The following is a 20,051-nucleotide window of genomic DNA, read 5'->3' on the forward strand; positions in this document are numbered from 1 at the left end:
TCTTCACCACATTTGCTTATGCACACATTTGTCTTCATGATTGTGTCAGTAGAGCGGGCACCCACTGATATGATTTTAAGTTCTTTGATGTCTGATAACTGATCCCTTCTACACCTTGTGGTCAGACAGGCTGGTGTGCTTCTTCCATATTGGTTTTGATGCTTCTCAGCTAGATGGCCGCTTGTTTGTCTTCAAGCCTTTAAGACCCTGGAAGCTATATCTTACCTCCAAAGAAACAAAGAATATGACTGGGTTCACACCCTTTACTAAAATTAGTACTTAATTTCACCTTAATCCTGTCCATGAGTATTACAGAGAACTTCCATGAAAATGTGATTATAGTCACAAGCATATTGCCCAGAATTATAATACATCATATAAGGAATTGCACTATTTAATTTTGAGGACTTCTGGTTTTCCTAGACTCATATTTTTGCACCTCCAAAGTCCAATCATTAGCAGATTTCTGCACCTGTTTCTCCCTACCTTGAGTCATGTCCTATCTGCAAGTGAAGATCTGGAAGGCTTCAGTCCCACAGGCTTTATCCAAGTCACATCACCAAGGTCAAGGCCACTCAGAAAGCATCAACGTTTCTTAAACTGAAATAACTGAAGAAAACTGAAATACTCTCAGCATATCTCAAATTGAAATTGAAAGAACTCAAGAAAAAAATTAAGCCTCAAGTTGCAATATTCAGAAATTCTATGGGCAAAATATTGGATGATGCAAGAAGCATCGGAAGAAGATGGGAAGAAAACACAGTGTCACTGTGCCAAAAAAAAAACTAGTCCACATTCCACCATGTCGGGAGGCAGTATATGAGCAAGTATCAATGATGCTGAAAGAAGAAATTCAAGCGATACTGAATGCATTAGCCATAAGGCTTCAGGAATTGATGGATATCTATTGAAATGTTTTAACAAGCTGATGAAGTACAGGAAGCATTATTTTTCTGTCAGGAAATATGAAAAGCAGCTGCTTGTACAATTACTGGAAGAGATCCATGTTTGGACTCATTAAAAAGAAAGATGACCCTAGTTCCTAAATGCTTCCTCCCCACCCCCACTATCATGATCCAAATTCTCCCTTGCAAGTCTGGCTAGACCAGAGGATGTACACTGATACAGATAGGAACTGGAAACACAGAGAATCCAGGGCGGATGATCCCTTCAGGACCAGTGGTGTGAGTGGCAATACTGGGAGGTAGAGGGAGAATGGGTTTTAAAGAGGGAACCGATTACAAGGATTTGTATGTGACCTCCTCCCTGGGGGATGGACAACAGAAAAGTGGGTGAAAGGAGATGTCGGGCAGGGCAGGATATGACAAAAAAAAAAATTTATAAATTATCAAGGGCTCATGAGGGAGGGGGAAATGAGAATGGAGGGGGAAAATGAGGATCTGATGTGGGGGGCTTAAGTGGAGGGCAAATGTTTTGAGAATGATGAGGGCAATGAATGTACAAATGTGCTTTACACAATTGATGTATGTATGGATTGTGATAAGAGTCATATGAGCCCCTAATAAAACGATTTAAAAAAAAGAAAGAAAGATGACCTAACAGAAGGCTGATAGACAGAACTATAGAACACCATCGCTGATATCACATGCCAGGAAAGTTTTGCTGAAGATATCTAGCAGCAGTTGTAGCTATACACTGACAAACGTTCAGGTTAGAACCCAAAGGGAACATGGAACAAGAGCTATAATTACTGATATCAGGTGGCTCTTGGCTAAAAGCAGAGAATACCAGAAAGATTATTACTTGTGTTTTATTACCAAGGCATTCCAGTGTGTGGATCATAACAAGCTATTGGTAAACTTGAGAAGAATGAGAATTTCAGAATACTTCATTATGGCCATTCAGATTTGTACATGGGTACAGTTGTGTGAACAGAAGAAGGGAATACTGTATGTTTTAAAATCAGGAAAGGTGTACATCAGGAATGTGTCATCTCACCATATTCCATTGGCATGCTGACAAAATCATCTGAGAAGCTGGCTTAGATGAAGAAAAATGTGACATCAGAATGGGAGGAAGGCTTATTAACAACCTGTGAGAGATGGATGGCGCAAACTTGTTCGCTGAAAGCGAGGAGGACTTCAAACACTTGATAAAGGTCAAGGATTGCAGCCTTCAGCATGAATTATGACTCAGTGTAAATAAGACCCAAACCCTTACACCTGGACCAATAGGTGACATCATGATAAATGGAGAAACAACTAAAGTTCTCAAGGATTTTGTCTTGCTAGAATTCACAATCAATGCTCACAGAAGTAGCATTCATCAAAAGATGTGTTGCATTAGGTAAATCTGCAGAGTATTAAAAAGCAAGATGTTACTTTGAGAACTAAGGTAAACCATGTTATCTTCAGTTGTCTCCTATGCATATGTAAGTTGGACGTTGAATAAGACAGACAGAATAAGAATGGATGCAGTTCATGTGTGTTGATGGAGAAGGGTATTGAAAATATCATGGACTGCTAAAAGGACAAACCGATCGATCCTGGAAGAAATACAACCAGAGTGCTCCTTCGAGGCAAGGGTGGTAAGGTTTCATCTTTCATATTTGGACCGGATGTCAGAGGAGATCATACCAGGAGAAGGACATCATGCTTGGTAAAGTGAAGGGGCAGCAAAAATAGGAAGAGCCTCAATAAGATAGATTGATATAGGACACCACGACTGCAGCAATGGGTTCAGTCGTGAAAACAACCATGAGGATGGCCCAGGACCAGGAAGTGTCTTTCTGTTGTGCTTAGGTGCTGTGGGGCTGCACCAACTTGGTGGCACCAAACAACAGCAAAACATTTAGCAGTTCAGTGAAACACGTAATGTGAGAGAGCTTCAAACAACTTAACTTAAAATGAAAGTCAAAGAGAATATTAATACTATATATTAAATTATAAGTATTTATATTTGTATTATTAAAGAGAGGAAATCAGGAAACAAAATATATGAGGACATTTATTCTGAGCAATCTATAACTATAAATAGTATAAATTTATTATAATCTAAATTCATTAGATTATGACTTTTTTTTCCATCTACTGGCTTGTTTCCACATTTTCCAATACAAACTTTTATATAAGGTCTTCCAAACTATCCTTTACAATTGATTTTTTTAACCTTAGTTCAGAACTCTGTACTTACCACTACTAAACTGCTTCTTGTTACTTTTGGCTCATCCTTTTAACCTATGGAGACCCTGTCAAATCCAATGTTTTATCTCTATGTCCAATATTGACTTAATTCACAAATATCTTGAAGTAGCCTTCTCTATTTTCATCCAAGTCAAGAATAATCTGCCTTTTTAAAGAACAGAGGCATAATTCCCGGGTAAGTTGAACTATTTTAACAGAATTCTCATATAAAATTATATTTAACCTACTTTGTTTTACATCAAGATTGTTTTTTTATCCATATCCCTGTTTAATAAACCTTGAGAACAGATAAAATTAGATTCAATTTAAAATATAAGGCATTTTTCCTCTAATAAATATAAATCCAAGTTTCTTCTTAATGCTTGCTTTCTTGATATCTCTTGATAACGTCTACATGTTGCTCATTTTCAAAATCATGAGACCAATTTTGGTGAGCTTGAGTAGTATTCAGAATCTATTTATGGCATCTGTTTGATTTTCTAAGTCACATACTCTAACTCATAAGAAAATTAGAATGCTTGAACATAACTTATTTTCAAGGAACTCATGCCTGTATCTTTTCTTAATCATTTGTTAATTGACTCCCTCACTGAATAGGCTCATATAATGAGCCTATAGTAGGTGTCAGCTACTGCTTTATATCTTGGCATATGTAACACTTAGTACTTTAAAAAGAGTGGAAACGATAAAGGTTGCAAGAGGATTCTGAGTGCATTTATATAATGCTTTAGGATCACAAAATATAATTCTTAGTCAAATTCTTCAGAGAGGTTTCAAAAAGAGGACGGCTTTTGAGATGAGTCCTAAAGGGTGAGTTAAAACAAGCTTAGTGAGTGAGAAAGGGGAAACGTAGAAGATGGAGATAAGAGGCGGGAAAGGCATGGCAATGGAAAAGGTATCAGCTATGGAAATGAGAAAACATTTTATTGGAAGTCAGGCCAGTTTATTGAGAAAGCAAAATATGCACTTCCCTGAAAACATGCCTGCTGTCTATATTCTATAGAAAATATGAAAAATAAAACTCACTGCCATTGAGTTAATGCTGACTCACATTGACCCTGTAGGACATGGTAAAACTGCCTCTGTGAGTTTCTGAGACTAGTTCTTTATGGGATTAGAAAGCCCTCTTTTCAAGGAAAGTTTGGGTCTTTTAGTAATCAAGCAACAGCAATTTACTTGTTTTATTTAGAAAAACTATCTAACAACAAAGTAGATCTAGATTTCCATATAATATAGGGGATGGGACATTTGCCCCTGTCCAGCTCCAAATAATCCAAAACATAAATGAAAATATCTGAAAATAGATTCATTCTTCCAGAAAGTATGCATGATTGTTTATTTATATCTGATGTGTACATGTCAGGCACATAATATTTTATTGGTGGAAGTCAATGTAAAAAACAAAACAAAACAAAAATCCCATATTTTTTTCCCACAGGAGGAAATAAAAATAAATATGTATGAGCTCCATCTCATAGGGAAATCTCTTATTATCAACTATTTTCCACCCAGTATTTTAGTGAGAATGTCAAGTAATATATAGACCAATGATCAAGAAATTCATTTTAAGGGCCTTCCATATGGCAGTGCAATCAGCCTGAGTAAAAGAGGCCATATTCCAGGAAATGTCTTTAGTTTTAATAGGCAGGACCAGGGAAAAATGTAACACATGAAATGAAAGAGTTAAGGAATTCAGACTGCACTTCATTTCTAACCAGGATATCCAAGTTCAACATAGAAAATAATGCCAGAAAATTGCCGATTGAATGCTCTCCAAAGAAGATACAAACACAGGGGCCATGGCATGACCCTGTGAAAATAAAATTTATTGAGTATCAGGTTCCTCATAAAAATGATAATAATGTGATAGTATAGACATCTAAATATTATGACAGCTGTTCATGTTCTCATAGAAATAAGATGCAAATTATCAGTTGAGAATTGGGGCAGTGGAGGAAGTAGTAAAGATGTAAGACAGCTAAAGGTCGGAAAGAGTCAAGGAGGACAGTTGTTAAGAGAATGGAGTGAACAATTGAAATAGGATTGTCAAGGTCAAGTTGAAGGTAATAATAATGAATATAAATTTGGACCAGCAGGTATTATTTGTGTGCTTCCTTTAAGAATTCTAGTTGTATGAAGCAGGTATGGAGTTGTCCAAATTAGATTTAATGAAGGGTGTGGTCTGGAAAATTAATAGAGAGAGAAAATGGAGCAAGAATGTGATTACTTTGATGAGTCACTATACCAAAACTGGGATGAGAGCAAAGATACATGAATACATCATAGGATTAAGAGATTTTAGGATACATCCTGGTATCAAAGAGTTGAGAACTGATAATAATGATGGAGTTTAAATATTGTTAGCTTGAAAGGTAGGAATAGATACTTCCTGATGTATGTATGAAACTGAAATTATTGAAGAGATATAATTGTTAACAATGATAAGTTATAGGAATGACATATGTAATCACGGGAGTATATGGTAAAAATAGAACGTGGGACCATACATTCAGAAATGAACTTGAACCTATTGATACTCTTTGACTGTTAATCTTTGGTCTTACTAGCTGCTGGATATTCTAGCCATCACCTAGCATTAAATGCAGTCTTGATATATATCAATGTTTACAAAAAATTTACAGTTGTTTCAAATTTTCTACATGATTTAATACTCACAGAACTCATGATGGGTAAGAGTGTAGACCCAATTATAGTGAAAATAAAATTGACATTTGGTAAGAGTAAAGGACTTGAGGAAGATGATAGTTAGCAAAGTGGCAAGGCCAGATCTTAGACTCTTAGATATTGCTGGTGCTATTTAAGGCTATTTATCTAAATATTAATACTAGTAAAGAAGTAAGAAAATCTTAAATAAACAAACATGTGCTTGCAACTTATAATGCAATCTTTTCATGCCATTATTCCTCCATTGATGGTGGCTATCATTTACAATTGGAATTAAAGAAGAGCCATGACTCTATTTAAAGAAATACACTTTTAATGTATAAGTATTGAAAAGATCGCCTATGTTTAATAGTTGTTTTTTTACAACGTGAGCTAACATTTGCATACTATCAGTGATTATAGATAATCCAAGTTCTTGAAAATCTGGCTGAAACATCTAGACTTGACTTTGTAAACAATACAGAAATCCTGAGGGGTCTGTTAAAAAATGATGTGATTAGAATGGTTCATTTGAAAGACTGGTTTGTGTTTACAGGCCCAATTTATTGAAATCCGGCGAGACAACCAATAAAACAAGAAGCTAAAAATCAATAATGGCACTGAAGGCAGAGACAGGTAGTACCTAGGTTTGAGAGTATTAGTGGAAAAAGGAAGGATGAGATGGATACCGGATTTATGAAGAAGAAACAATGAGCATGATTTGGTGACTAATTGTGATATATGAATGAAATAAGCATCAATTTTGAATTTTATCAGAAAATAGTTTTGAGAGTAAAGAGAATTTAGATATGTTGATTTGGGGCATATTACACAGTACTCACTTTGTAATACTTGCTGTGTTTTTATTTTATCATTTTTAATTAGTAAGACATTAAATGAATATATTATATGAAATCATTTCCTAGTCAGTTTTGCTTAATGTTACATGTATACATGTATTTGTATCTAAAGTATTTTGCCCATGTTCTCAAGAAATTTATAATTTATTCACTAGAATATGATTGGCAATGTAAAAATCAGAATGTAGAATGATATATGTTTATAAATGGACTATGTGCAAGTCATACACATGATTTCACATTTAATCAAATAGTTGAAAGAAGTAAGTCATCAACAACAAGCACAAGTGTAAAGGAAGAAAGAAGAGAAGAGTCAGCAAGTCTGAAACTAGCTGCTATAGATAGAAAAAGATACCTCCTAGCCCATGCTTCAGGAGTGGCACCTTCAGTTAAGAAAAAGAGCCCTGTGTTACCTGCAGGCATATCATGTCGGGGTGTAGAGCTTAGCAACTAGGACATAACTCACCAGTAGCTTAAAGTTCAAGTAAGAGAAAAAGTTTGCACATGTGCAGCCAGAAATGGTATCCCAAAGTCAGAAAATCTCTCACTTTTCTCCGAGCCCTTCCCCTTTGAAATGTTATAAAACTGAAGATTAGAGTTACTGTGATATCCCATCTAGACATAGAATTGCTCATCATGGCATGAAAAATGGAAAATATTGCACCCAAAAATCCATGTTTATTTGTTTGATTTTTAATTTATTTTGTGTTTATATTTCTTTAAAAAAATTTGGATAAAGTCTAGAATTAAAATCGTTTAGAGATTTAATTTAGGGCATAAAGAGACCTGAAAATTATGATAATGTATATGTATGGCACTGTAAATGGACTTTTTTGATGAATCTTTGTTGTTGCTGTTCTTTCCAGATATGATTTTAATAGCATTATACGTTTTGGATGAATCAATATTCTGCACATACTTCACGGGATCTCCAAATAATTTATTTTTACTCATTAAAGCTGAAATACACACTGCTGTATTTCTACAATATTCACTTGCAAAGGCCATAAGCCTGCCCTGTTGGCTCTTGCCCAGTACCATTAGTAAGGCATAATTTATGTAATCTACAGTACTCTCTTTTTTTTTTTTTAGCTCTAGCAAATGAGGCACACTTGACTTTTCACAAACGTTAAAAATCCTTACATAAATATTTGATATCAGAACAAAAAATTGCATTAATGTCATTTAGTTCAAACAAGTCTGTTTTATGTAAACTTTATATATGTACATGTGAATATATATATATACATATATACGATTTAGTGGTTTTTTTAATTACTTCTCTGAAAATATCCACATATGCTTATTTTATGAAAGATCAAATTGTTTTAAGTGTAATATTAAAAAGAGAATGAAAGTGGGATACAGAAATCGCTTCCAATGATTAACTTGTCTCTAAATCTTGACGTTTAAAGTGAGAATTCATGACCTTTTTTTCTGTCTATTTTTGTCTATTTTCTTGTTTTATCTTTTGAAAAATAATTAGAGGATTTTTGTATTTTATAGTAAAGTCCAATGTATACTACTTTATTAAGTTTGACCATAGTAATATATTGATAAAATTAACTAGACAGAAAGATTTTATGGAGATGTTATGTATAGGAATTAAGACATTCATATTTTATTTAAAAGTAGATTTTATTTAAAAAAATAAATAAATGACCTTAAATTAATAGTTTTCAGTGATATTTTTTTAGTAAAACAATTATAAAACATTCATCTCCAATTATCAACACAATTTAAGTAAACAGAAAGATAGTAAATTTCACATTGTTGCAAGAGATTACTATTTATACTAATGACTCAGTAAAAACTCACTTTATTATCATATTTTAGTTATATTCATATTATCTCTATTTTTTGTTTCTCTTCTACACATACCTATACACATGCACCCACACATGTGAACCTTTTTCCCATGAGCCCTTAAAATATAAACAATATTTTGTACAGCAAAGATCAGAAATGGAACTATTCCTTCAATGAATTATAATTAAACTTGAATAGTTTGCTGTGAATAGGTAGTGTGATTAGAAAATGAACCTGTGTAAACTTTGTTCGACTGTTTATGAAAATTCTGTGATGTAATATATATTAAGCACTATAGTTAATATTTTCATTTATTCCTAATTCTCAGAACATCATAATTCTTAATGATAATTATCCACATTGCTTGCATTATATTCAACTGTATTTGTACCTTCATAGATGTGCCATCTAGTCCTTATGGAGTGAAAATTGTAGAACTGTCACAGACCATGGCCAAGGTTTCCTTTAACAAACCGGACTCCCACGGAGGTGTGCCTATTCACCACTATCAAGTCGATGTCAAAGATGTGGCGTCAGAAACCTGGAAGATAGTACGCTCCCATGGAGTTCAAAGTGAGTCAGCAATTTCAAAATGTGTTCATTTTAAACATTGCTGTATGATTAGCATTTTCTTTTCCTTCAACATTTTTTTAAGATGACTTAGGAAGGCATTTCCACTGTTCTTACTTTAGTGACTAGAATTAAGGGTGATTTTTAAGAATGACATTAATAAAGAGTAGTAAAGTTTTCATCTTTAATACAGATTAAAAAGTACAAAAGATTCACCAAAGTTTAATTCTGAAAGGAAATTATATTTATACTTGTAATTAATGGCTCTATATAATAAATATGTTTTCCATTTATGTCATGTCATAATTATAAATGCATGGCTTTACAAATGTATTTATACCTCTATCTATAAAATTACTATACTAAAACTTATTTCAAAAAATAGATTTTAGAAACCTAAACTTTAAGATCAATTATGTCATTTTAAATAATAGGCTTGGCTTACTATTTAAATTATTATTTATTATTATTTTTAGACATGGAACTAATTTTAAAAACTCTTCTTCACATATTTAAGAATTGTTTACAATGTATTATGGTTTTTCATTATAAGAAGACATTAAAGCAGGAAATAATTCTTAAAACTTAGTAGATTAACAGAACTGCAGTTAGTGGTTATGTTAGGATTCTCTAGAGAAACAAAACCAGGACAATTATGATTTTGTATATACTTATATAGATATATATGTAATATAAGAAATAAACAGGTAATTATAGAGCAGCACAAATGGCTCTGTGCAACTCACTTCCATGAGACAGCTAATATACTGGTCTTGAGGGTCACCAGGTGTAAGTCAAGGAAGCAGACAGCTGGAATCCTTTGTACACCAACTCAGGTTATCTGGTCACAGGCAGCAAACAGCAAGGTAGGTCACCAACAGTCAGCCAGATGACAGGGTCCGACGTTCCCCAGTTCAAACAATGTATACTCCATTGGCAACACAGGTCTTGAAGGAACCTCAAAGTACAGCGACACAGTCCATGGGATGGGTGTCCCACAGGTAGTGTAGCTTGCAAATTGAGACAGAGAACAAGCTAAAGCAGCCACACACTGGTCTGATCATCAAAGAGCCAGAGACAAGAAAGGTAAGACTCGCTGAGCCATTTATCTTTCCGCCCTTCAATTAATCCCATATGTATTCATTGGCCAGGTTGGCACAATAAAACTACCTATCACAGTGATCCAGAGTGACATAATTAGTAAAGGAATTCTTATAACAGTTTCCCCCAAATGCTGGTCTTACCTTGACCCTAATACATATAGTATAAGTGAATCTTGTAAAGAAGGGAATCCACCCTAGAGAACAGTGTAAAAAAGACAACATCATTCTTTTACCCTGGTTTGGCATCTTCTTGTTTACTTTTAACTGAGAACAAGTACTGGTTTCTGATAGAAGTGTCAGAAACATTACTCAGGCAGTATCAATTGTTTAGTACCAATATTCTATAATACTAGGACAGTGGACCTATTACTATGTATTTTTCTGGCAATTGTGGAAACACAAACACAAAATTGTTTATTAGACAATTTTTCTACAAATAATACTTAAACATGTTGAGTGAGTAGAGTTTAGGGCTAGTAAGGGAAAGCAGTATCATTTTAAATGCAATATCTTTTTATGAGAGAAAACAAAAGATGGAAGGTTGAAAAATAGATATTTTTTCATGAAAATGTAGAAGAGTTCAAATGAGGATTGTAACACAACCATGAAAAATGGTTCACTCTGAACATAATAAAATGGAAATATGGCAGCAAACATGATCACACTGCAACAAAGTTTATAGGCATTCTCTGAAGAATTCTTATAAAGTTGACCATATTGAGAGACTTTATAATGATCACTTGATCTGGGCATGTTTATCAAGTTCAGTAATTGGGCTATCTCTCAGAAACACCTCATTAATCGTGTTTATAAGATATATAAATAAGGCAAATTTGTTAATTTACAATGAGGAATCCAAAATTATGAAATCCAGATTGCTTTAAAAGTGCCTTAACCCATAATTCTCAGTAGTTTGGCAGTTTTAATGCAACCATCCTTCATGGTAAGATCTAATATAATATAATCATCAATATGACGAATCTGCTATGAACAAATAATCAATTGAAAAGGGGTTTCCTCAAGGTTGTGGCTTGCTTCTACAACTGGGGTATTCTGTAAAGATCTACTTTTTACTGGAACTGAATTACATTAAGGTTGGACATTAGTGAATGGCATCCGATATTACCTGTTGATCCTGGAATTCCATACTTTCTGCTGCCCGTGAGTCAATAGCCTGCCCTCTTACCTGCTGAACTCATATGCAGTGACCTTCCTTTTAATCTTAGATAAATTGGATAGTGCAGCTGTGTAAGTCAGCAGTCTCTGACCTGCCATCTGACTAGGAAACTGTCAACCTCTTCAACTCTGTGAGCAATTTCCTTGAGATGCCTATCTTTATATATACATATTTAAACTTCACTGCTTTTGCTTTTCTAGAGAACTTACCCTAAGGCATTTGGTACCAGGGGGCGTTTTAGAAATACAACATTTTAATGATGAGCTTTATAAATTGAATATAAAGTCTGAGTAATCAAAAGGCACTGATAATTCTGCTTCTATCATTTAAAAAGATAATGATAACTCATGGTCAAGGTGGCAATATTATTATGCTAAATGTCACTACCAGTAAATCAAATTATTGGTGCGAAGTGAAGCACTACGTGATTTCATGTTTGATGTGCATATGTAATTTTTTTGTCAGAATGAAAAGTAGAGGGATGCTTGAACCTACTTGGAAAAATAAGATGGTGAAAAAAAGATGCAAGCTAATGGATTTGCAATCATGGCTGAAGAGCCACATACAAGACTTCAATGTTGCCAGATGGTCCATGAAAGAATATTAATAGAGCTTATACTGCCAAAACCAAAACCCAGAGTCTTATTATAAGACTGGCTAAATTGCAATGTCAGTTGGTTTCCCACTTCAAGTCATATGTTTAGTTTAAGTGAGGAAACTGAGCAGAACAGAAAGGGATCCTAAGTATCTAACATGTAGTTATTGATCAGGCCAATCCCTTTTTCTGTTTCTACTTCAAACGATCACCAGACACAAGTTATTTTCAGTTGGCAAGGACTATATCACACCTTTACTATCCTACCACATGTACATATCAGTTCTCCAGCACAAGTCAAAATTAAGTTTATGGATCCCAATCACCTTTTCCCATCACATTAGCTTCATTGCATTAATGATATTAAGCTGTTGAATATAGTAAAAAAAAGTCTCATTTTCTCTCATTAATTAGTAAGACATTTGTATGCTAGAGGGTGGGAAATTAACCTAACGAAAATGCAAGCACCTCCACCTCAGTAAAACTTCTAAGAGTTGAGCTGTAAAGCATGTTGAAATATTTCTTCCAATGTGAAGGATAAGGTATTGTATCTGGCTTTCCAATGACTAAAATGGAGCACAAAGCCTTTTTTATTTCTTTCAATTTTGGAATATCTCATTGGGATATGATACTTAAGCTTAGGGGGGGTTATTTAAAATGCTGTCAATTTTTATTGGGGCCAAAAGCAAAGAAAGGCTCTGCAGCAGGTTCATCAGGCTGCTGTGCAAACCTTTTGGGCCACTGATCTGGCTGATTCAGTGGTGCTTAAAATTTCAGTGACAGATAGAGACGTTGTTTGTAGTCATTGGCAATCAATCATTGGAGAATCAAAGTGAAGACCCATTATACTGTTGCCATTTCCTGCAGATGGTTTTTCCCCTTTTGAGGAGTAGCTCAAAGTTTTTAATGGGCCTTAGTATATACTGAACACTTAACTATTACCACCATGCGCTAAGTGTTATATGATTCTTGGAGTCATAAATTTCATGTTCTCCGCAGTACTCAATGATTAAGTAGAAATGGTACATATAAGATCATGCTCCACCAAGACTTGAAGAGAACAGTAACATGAAGAAGTGACCCAAATGTCCATGGTCTTAACTTTTGCAACATCACGTTCTGTCTCTGCTTCTACAATTATGGCCTCCTGGGAAGTTCCTTATTATCACTTGACTAAGAGTGAGTGCACATATAATTGTTATATATGAAATGCAGGCACCGCTCATAAGTAGACAACAACATCACTGTATCTACTTTTTTTGTGTCCTTACTGAAGGATAGTTGTGAAGAGAAATCCAGTGATCAGACTTGTGCATGGAAGGAGGTATAGCCATATCTGTGTTTGTATGCTAACAATGTCTGTAGCCAATGGTTAAGCTAAATAATCAGGAATTGGGCCTCTACTCAAGTACTCCCTCAATTCAAATGATATAGTGTCTGGGGTCTTAAAGGCTCGAATATAAACAAGTGGTCATCTAACTGAGAATCAACAAAGTCCACATGGAAGAAACACACCAGCCTGTGTGATCATGAAGTGTCAATAGGATCATGTATCAGGCATCAAAGACCCAGAACAAAAAACCATGCCACTGTGAATGAGGGAGGCAGGTGCAGAGTGGAGACCCAAAGTCCATCTTCAGGCAATTGAACATTTCCTTACAGAAGGTTCGCAGGGAGGAGATGAACCAGTCTGGGTACATCATAGTACTGATGAAACAGACAATGTTCCTCTAGTTCTTTAATGCTCCATGCTCCCTCCCCACTATCATGATCCGAACTCTACCTTGCAAGTCTGGCTAGACCAGAGGATATACACTTATGTCCTATATGATTTTTACTTCTTGATTTCCCTTAACATATATCTCCCCCCCCCCCCCACACCGACACCCAGCCGCCACCACCACTATCACAACATCATTCTACCCTACAAATCTGGCTAGATCAGCGCATATACATACACAGAGAAGAGCTGGAAGCACAGGAAATCCAGGACAGATAAACCCCTCAGAACCAATCTTGAGAGTAGCCATACCAGGAGGGTAAGGAGAAGGTGGGTGGAGAAAGGGGGAACCAGTCACAATGATCTAACTATAACCCTCTCCCTTGGGGATGGACAACAGAAAAGTGGGTGAAGGGAGACATTGGTCAGTGTAAGACATGGAAACATAATAATGATTTATGAATTATCAAGAATTCATGAGGGAGGGAAAGTGAGGGAGGGAGGAGAAAATGAGAAGCTAATACCAAGGGCTCAAGTAGAAAGAAAATGTTTTGAAAATGATGATGACAACAAATGTATGAATGGGATTGACACAATGGATGGATGGATGGATTGTGATAAGAATTGCACAAGCCCCCAATAAAACGATTTTTAAAAAGAAGAAAGGAAAGAAAATTGTTTTAAAGGAAGTGTAGGGAACAGGTATATGAATAATCCCCTCTAAATATGCCACAGAAGTGAATATATGTATATTTTATATGAATGCTACTAAAAGACTACCTCAGTAGAAGAAGATTTAGCAATCAGGTGAATAGCATGTTATGTCATATGGAAACTAGTCATCCTCCTTTATCAACCACTCTGCCTGCTGCTCAGTAGACTCAAGAACAATGTGGCCATAGTCCTAGGAATAGAGATTATGCATTGACTGAGCTACATGGACTTCTATTTACAAGGCTGACTTGGCTACATTTACAGGTGAGTGGCAAATCTGATAGCAGCAGAGATCAACACTGAGTCTCTACTATAGAATCTTTCATTAGGGAGATCAGCTGGCAACCTGTAGAACAATTGATTACATTGGATCACTTCCATCATAGAAAGGGCATTGTTACACTCATACAGGAATAGACACTTATCTGGATATGGATTTTTGCCAGAATAACCAGCCATGGATTACAGAATGTGTGTTCCATTGTTAAAATATAACTCACTGTATTGTCTAAGTTTGAAGGACTCAATGCTAAATGAAATGTGGCAATGGGTTTATTCTTATGAAATCTCTTGGTCTAACATGCCCACCACCCCCCACCCCCCAAATTCTGAAGCAGCAATTTAGATAAAACTTTGGAATAGCTAGTTGGAAATGAATTATATATTTGGAGCAATGTTCTCTGGATGACTATATGTGCAAGAAAGACACATCCAATATATGATGCTGTCCCTCCAATAGCCAGAACCCATGAGAAATCAAGGCTCAGATATGAAAATGGAACCCCTCACTATTATTTTTAATGAATAGTTACAAAATATGTGCGTCTTGCTCCTGTCCTCAATGGATTTTGGGGTTGGAAGGTCTTGCATCAATGTCTCCCAAGGTAGTTGGTCGTACCCTCTTAGAGTGATGGAATGATCCAGTGGGACTGAAAAAACAATATGTACTCATATACACTTGGCCGAAAGAAGCCCTGTTGGAACAGTGGGTATCATGATGGGCTGCTAACCATAAGGTCAGCATTCTGAAACCAGCACCACTCCATGGGAGAAAGATGAGGGTTTCTACTCTCAAGAAAGAATTACAATTTCAGAAAGCTGCCTACACATTCTCTTCTATCCCATAGGGACACAGTGGGTCAGTATCAACTGAATGGCAATGAGTTTGAATTTTTGAGTGTTGACACTGTATCCTGCATTATAGGTAGTAGAATAAAATAATTGTATTGTCAGTGATTTTTTTTCCTGAAAGGGCCAAATGAATATGGGAACCTTTGCCCTATATTCAAAGAATAGAATATTTCCACCTAGAGCCACTACACTCGTTCTGATGGACCTCACGTTAACAATGCCATCCTCATACTTTTCTCTCATCCTTCTGAATCAGCAGGCTAATAAGTGACTTATATTAGCAGGTATGATTGATTCTGAAGTTCAATAGGAAATAGAATTGATACTGCATACTGAAAATAAATAAAAATATGTCAATCAAAGTATGACCAGTGAAGAGCTACCTTCTCAAAGTAAAGTTGACCATAATGGCATGAGTGGAGTAAAGTCTATGGGAATAAAGCCTTCATAATTTTCATTTGATAATGGGACATGACACAAAATGAGAAGAAATAGCTGCAAACATCAATTAATAATCAGAATTTATAATGTATGAAGTAAGAATTGAGGAACATTGGAAGTCATAAATAAATGAAATGGAATGCACAGAGATCAATATGCTGAGTTTTGGTGAGATAAAATGGATGTGGATTAGCCATTTTGAATCAGAAAATCATATGATTTACTATTCTGGGATTGATACAATCAAAATGAAATAGCATTGCATTCATTTTCTAAAAGGTAATTTTAAGATCTACCCTGAAATACATTCCTGCCTATCATGCTTTTACATATATCCACGTTCAAGGAAATCTTAACCAACTATTATTCAAGTGTATACACCAATCATTAAAGCTAGTGATAAAGAAATTGAAATTTTTTCTGATGTTTTCAATTGGAAATTTTTCAAACATGCAATTAAGGTGCATCTATTGGCAATTGAAATGCAAAAGTAGGAAACAAAGAGAAAAGAACTATAATTGTAAAATATGATCAGATGATGGAAATGGAGCTGGAGAGAATTGTGCAAGACCAACAACTTCTCCATCACAAATACATGTTTGCTAAACAGCACAAATGGTGACTATACAGGTGGAGTTCTCCAGATGGAATGCACTGAAATAAAATTGACTGCATCTGTGGGCAGAAATCATGCAGCTTGAATACAAACAGCTAAAACTAGGCCAGAGGCTGACTGTGGAAGAGAGTTTCAATTGCTCATATGTAAGTTCAGGTTGAAGCTGAAGAAAATCCACAAGAGCCAAAATATGACCTTGAATAGAACCCACCTAAATTCTGAGAACATCTCAAGAACAGATTTGTTGCACTGAAGACTGAAGATCTGATGTGCTGTGGTATGTCATTAAACACATAATTCATGAAGAAAACTGAAAGTCATTAAAAAGAAGGAAAACAAACAATACCTTAAACTGAAATAACTCGAGATAAAAAAAAATCAAGCCTCGACTTGCAACACTGAAGGACAAGGATTGCATCCTTCAGTGTGAATTACAACTCAGTGTGAAGAGCACAATCTTCGAAACTAGATTACAGGTTACATCATGATAAAGGAGAAAAGATTGAAATTGTCAAGGGTTTCATCTTGTCAAATCTACAATCAATGTTCTGTTAAGAAGCAATAATGAGATTAAATGAAGCATGACTTTGGGTAAATCTGCTGCACAAAACTTCTTTAAATTGAAGAAGCAGAGAGGTTTGGGCACTAAGGTGCACCCAGCCCAAGCCATGGTACTTTCAATTGCCTCCTTTGCATGTGAAAATTGAACATTGAATAAGGAGGATCAATGAGGAATCCTAAAAATCCCATGGGCTGCAAAAAAAAAAAAAAAACAGTCTTGGAAAAATACAAACAAAATGTTCCTTAGTGGCAAAGATGAGGAGCCTACATCTTAGGAATTGAACCTGTTGTCAGGAGAGACCAGCCTTGGGGAAGGCCATCATGCTTGGTCAAGTAGAAGGGCAGTGAAACAGAGGAGGACCCTGGACAAGATGGATTTGCACAGTGCTGCAACAGTGGCTCAAACCTAAGACAATTGTGAGGATGGGACAGGGCTATGAGTAGGAAACAACCCAACGGCACATAACATTGACAACATAGTTAATATCACATGCAGGAAAATGTTTGCTGATGATAATCCAACAAAAGATGTATCAGCACATTGACAGGGAGTTGCCAGACCGGATTCAGAAGAGGAAATGGGTCAAGGGATATCATTGCTGATATTAGACGTATAATGGCTAAAAGCAGAGCATACAAGAAAAAGTGTTTACTTATTTTTCTTTGACTACACAAAGGTATAATGTGGGTCATAAAAACATATTCTAGAAAAGAATGGGAATTACAGTCCACTTAATTGTGCTGCTGCAAAGTCTGTAGATGGATTAAGATGGAGTTGTGTCAGCACAAGGGTGTACTGCATGGAAAGATGTGTGTCAGAGTTTTACCCACTCACCATATTTATTTGTTGTTGTTGTTGTTGTTGTTGTTAGGTGCCATTGAGTGGGCTATGACCCAAGGACCCTATGAAGAACAGAATAAAACACTGCATAGTCTGGTGCAATCCTCATAATTGTTCCTATGCCTGAGCCCATCGATGCCATCATTGTGCAATCCATTTCGCTGAGAGCCTTCCTCTTTTTCACTACCCTTCTGCTTTACTAAACATGAGGTCCTTCCTCAGGGACTGGTCTCCCCTGACAACACTTTCAGAATGTGTAAGATGAAATCTTGCTATCCCGGCCCCTAAAGAGTACTCTTGCCTTACTTGTTCCAGTACAGATTGGTTTGTCCTTCAACTAAAATGCATGGATTCTTCTTCTCTTATTCTCTTCTTATTCAATGTCCAACTTTCACATTAATATGATGCAATGGAGAATACCATGTCTGGTCAAGTGCACCTTACTTCTCAAAGTAAAATCCATGCTCTTTAGTACTCTAGGAGTTCTTGTGGAGCAGATTTACTTCATCCACTACCTCTTTGGATCTCTTCACTGCTGCTTTTGTGACCATTGATTGTGGATCCAATAAGATAAAATTCTTGATTATTTCAGCCTTTTATTCATTGACCATGTTATTGCCAATTGGTCTAGTGGTGAGGATTTTGGTCTTCTTGACATCGTGCTGCAATCCATACTGAAGCCTACAATCCTTGATCTTCATCAGCAAGTTCCTCAAGTCTTACTCACTTTTAGCAAGCAAGGTTGTGTCATCTACATATCACAGGTTGTTAATTAGCCTTTCTCCAATCCTGATGCTACATTTTTCTTCATACAATCCAGCTTCTCTGATAAAAACCTTATGCATAGCTTTGAAGCATTGTCAAATTTTCTGTATGCTGAGTAAATCATTAGAGAATAGGAAACATCATGATAAATAGAGAAAAGATTACATTTGTCAAGGTTTTCATCTTGCTTATATCCACAATGTTCTTGGAAGCAGAAGTTATGAAATCAAATGAAGCATGGCATTGGTAAATGTGCTGTTAAAGACCTCTTCAAAATATTGTAAAGCAAGGAGGACTTTTTGAGGACTAAGATGGGCCTAACCCAAACCATGATGTTTTCAGTTGTCTCTTATGCATGTGATAGTTGGAGATTAAATAAGGAAGACCATAGAAATTTCCATGCATTTAGGTTATGTGAAAGTACCATGGACTGCCAAAAGTACAAACAAATATGTCTTGCAAGAACAGCCAGAATGCTCGTTAGAGATAAGGATAGTGAGACTTCATCTAATGTGCTTTGGGCATGTTGTATAGAGAGACCAGTCACTGTAAAGGACATCATGCTTGGTGAAGTAAAGGAGCAGCAACAAAGAGAATAACCCTTGAAGAGATGGACTGACATGATGCCTGCAACAATGGACTCAGACACAGAAACAATTGTGAAAATGCCACAGGACAGTGCACTGTCTTGTTTGGTGGTGCATAGGATCACTGTGGGCCAAAATTTACTAAATGACACCTAGTATTAGTAAACCAGACCATTCTGGAAAAACTACTTATGTAATTGAACTTGGCAAAGAAAAATGAATGGGGAACTACTTGCTGAGGGCAACATAAACAGAATAAGTAGTAAAAGACAGTAATTTTAAATACCAACTATGACCATGACCAGTTACAGAAATGAGGACTTTATTTATTACTAGTGTTTCTTCTTTGTATGCATCAAAATTAGGTTCTCTTCACTGTATTAGGCAGTGTTCTCTAGAGAAGCAAAACAAGGACACATGATTATATATATATACTTTAATTCAAATTATATTATTATATATTATATGGATAAATTTTATAGTGAAAGGAATGTACAGCAACTTAGTCTACACAGCAGTATAAAGGGCTCAGTCTGACTCACTTTTGTGGGTCAGTTAATATACTGAAGATTTTACCAACTCATGTGGCCACTAGCCCAAGACCAAGAAAGTAGACAGTAAGAAGAGGTCTCAGATAGTGAATGATGGGGGGAGTGCAGAGTGGAGATCCAAAGCCCATTAGTAGGCCACTGGAGATCCCCTTGCAGAGGGGTCTCGGGGAGGAGATGAGCCA

At 35.9% G+C, this 20,051-nt stretch overlaps 1 protein-coding gene across 2 annotated transcripts in view; it reads left to right on the top strand.

The window, feature by feature from the left end:
• Positions 1-20,051, top strand: part of NCAM2 (neural cell adhesion molecule 2) — a 590,430-nt gene that overhangs the window by 443,668 nt on the left and 126,711 nt on the right. For both annotated transcript variants that reach the window (XM_004711304.2, XM_045284840.1), the window contains exon 12: positions 8,897-9,070. In XM_004711304.2, coding sequence (XP_004711361.1) covers positions 8,897-9,070 — 174 coding nt within the window. The remainder of the gene's footprint in view (positions 1-8,896; positions 9,071-20,051) is intronic.

The sequence above is a fragment of the Echinops telfairi genome, unplaced genomic scaffold (assembly GCF_000313985.2).
Source record: "Echinops telfairi isolate 266 unplaced genomic scaffold, ASM31398v2 ScPeMD7_7469;HRSCAF=8507_0, whole genome shotgun sequence".
Taxonomy (NCBI): Eukaryota; Metazoa; Chordata; class Mammalia; order Afrosoricida; family Tenrecidae; genus Echinops; species Echinops telfairi.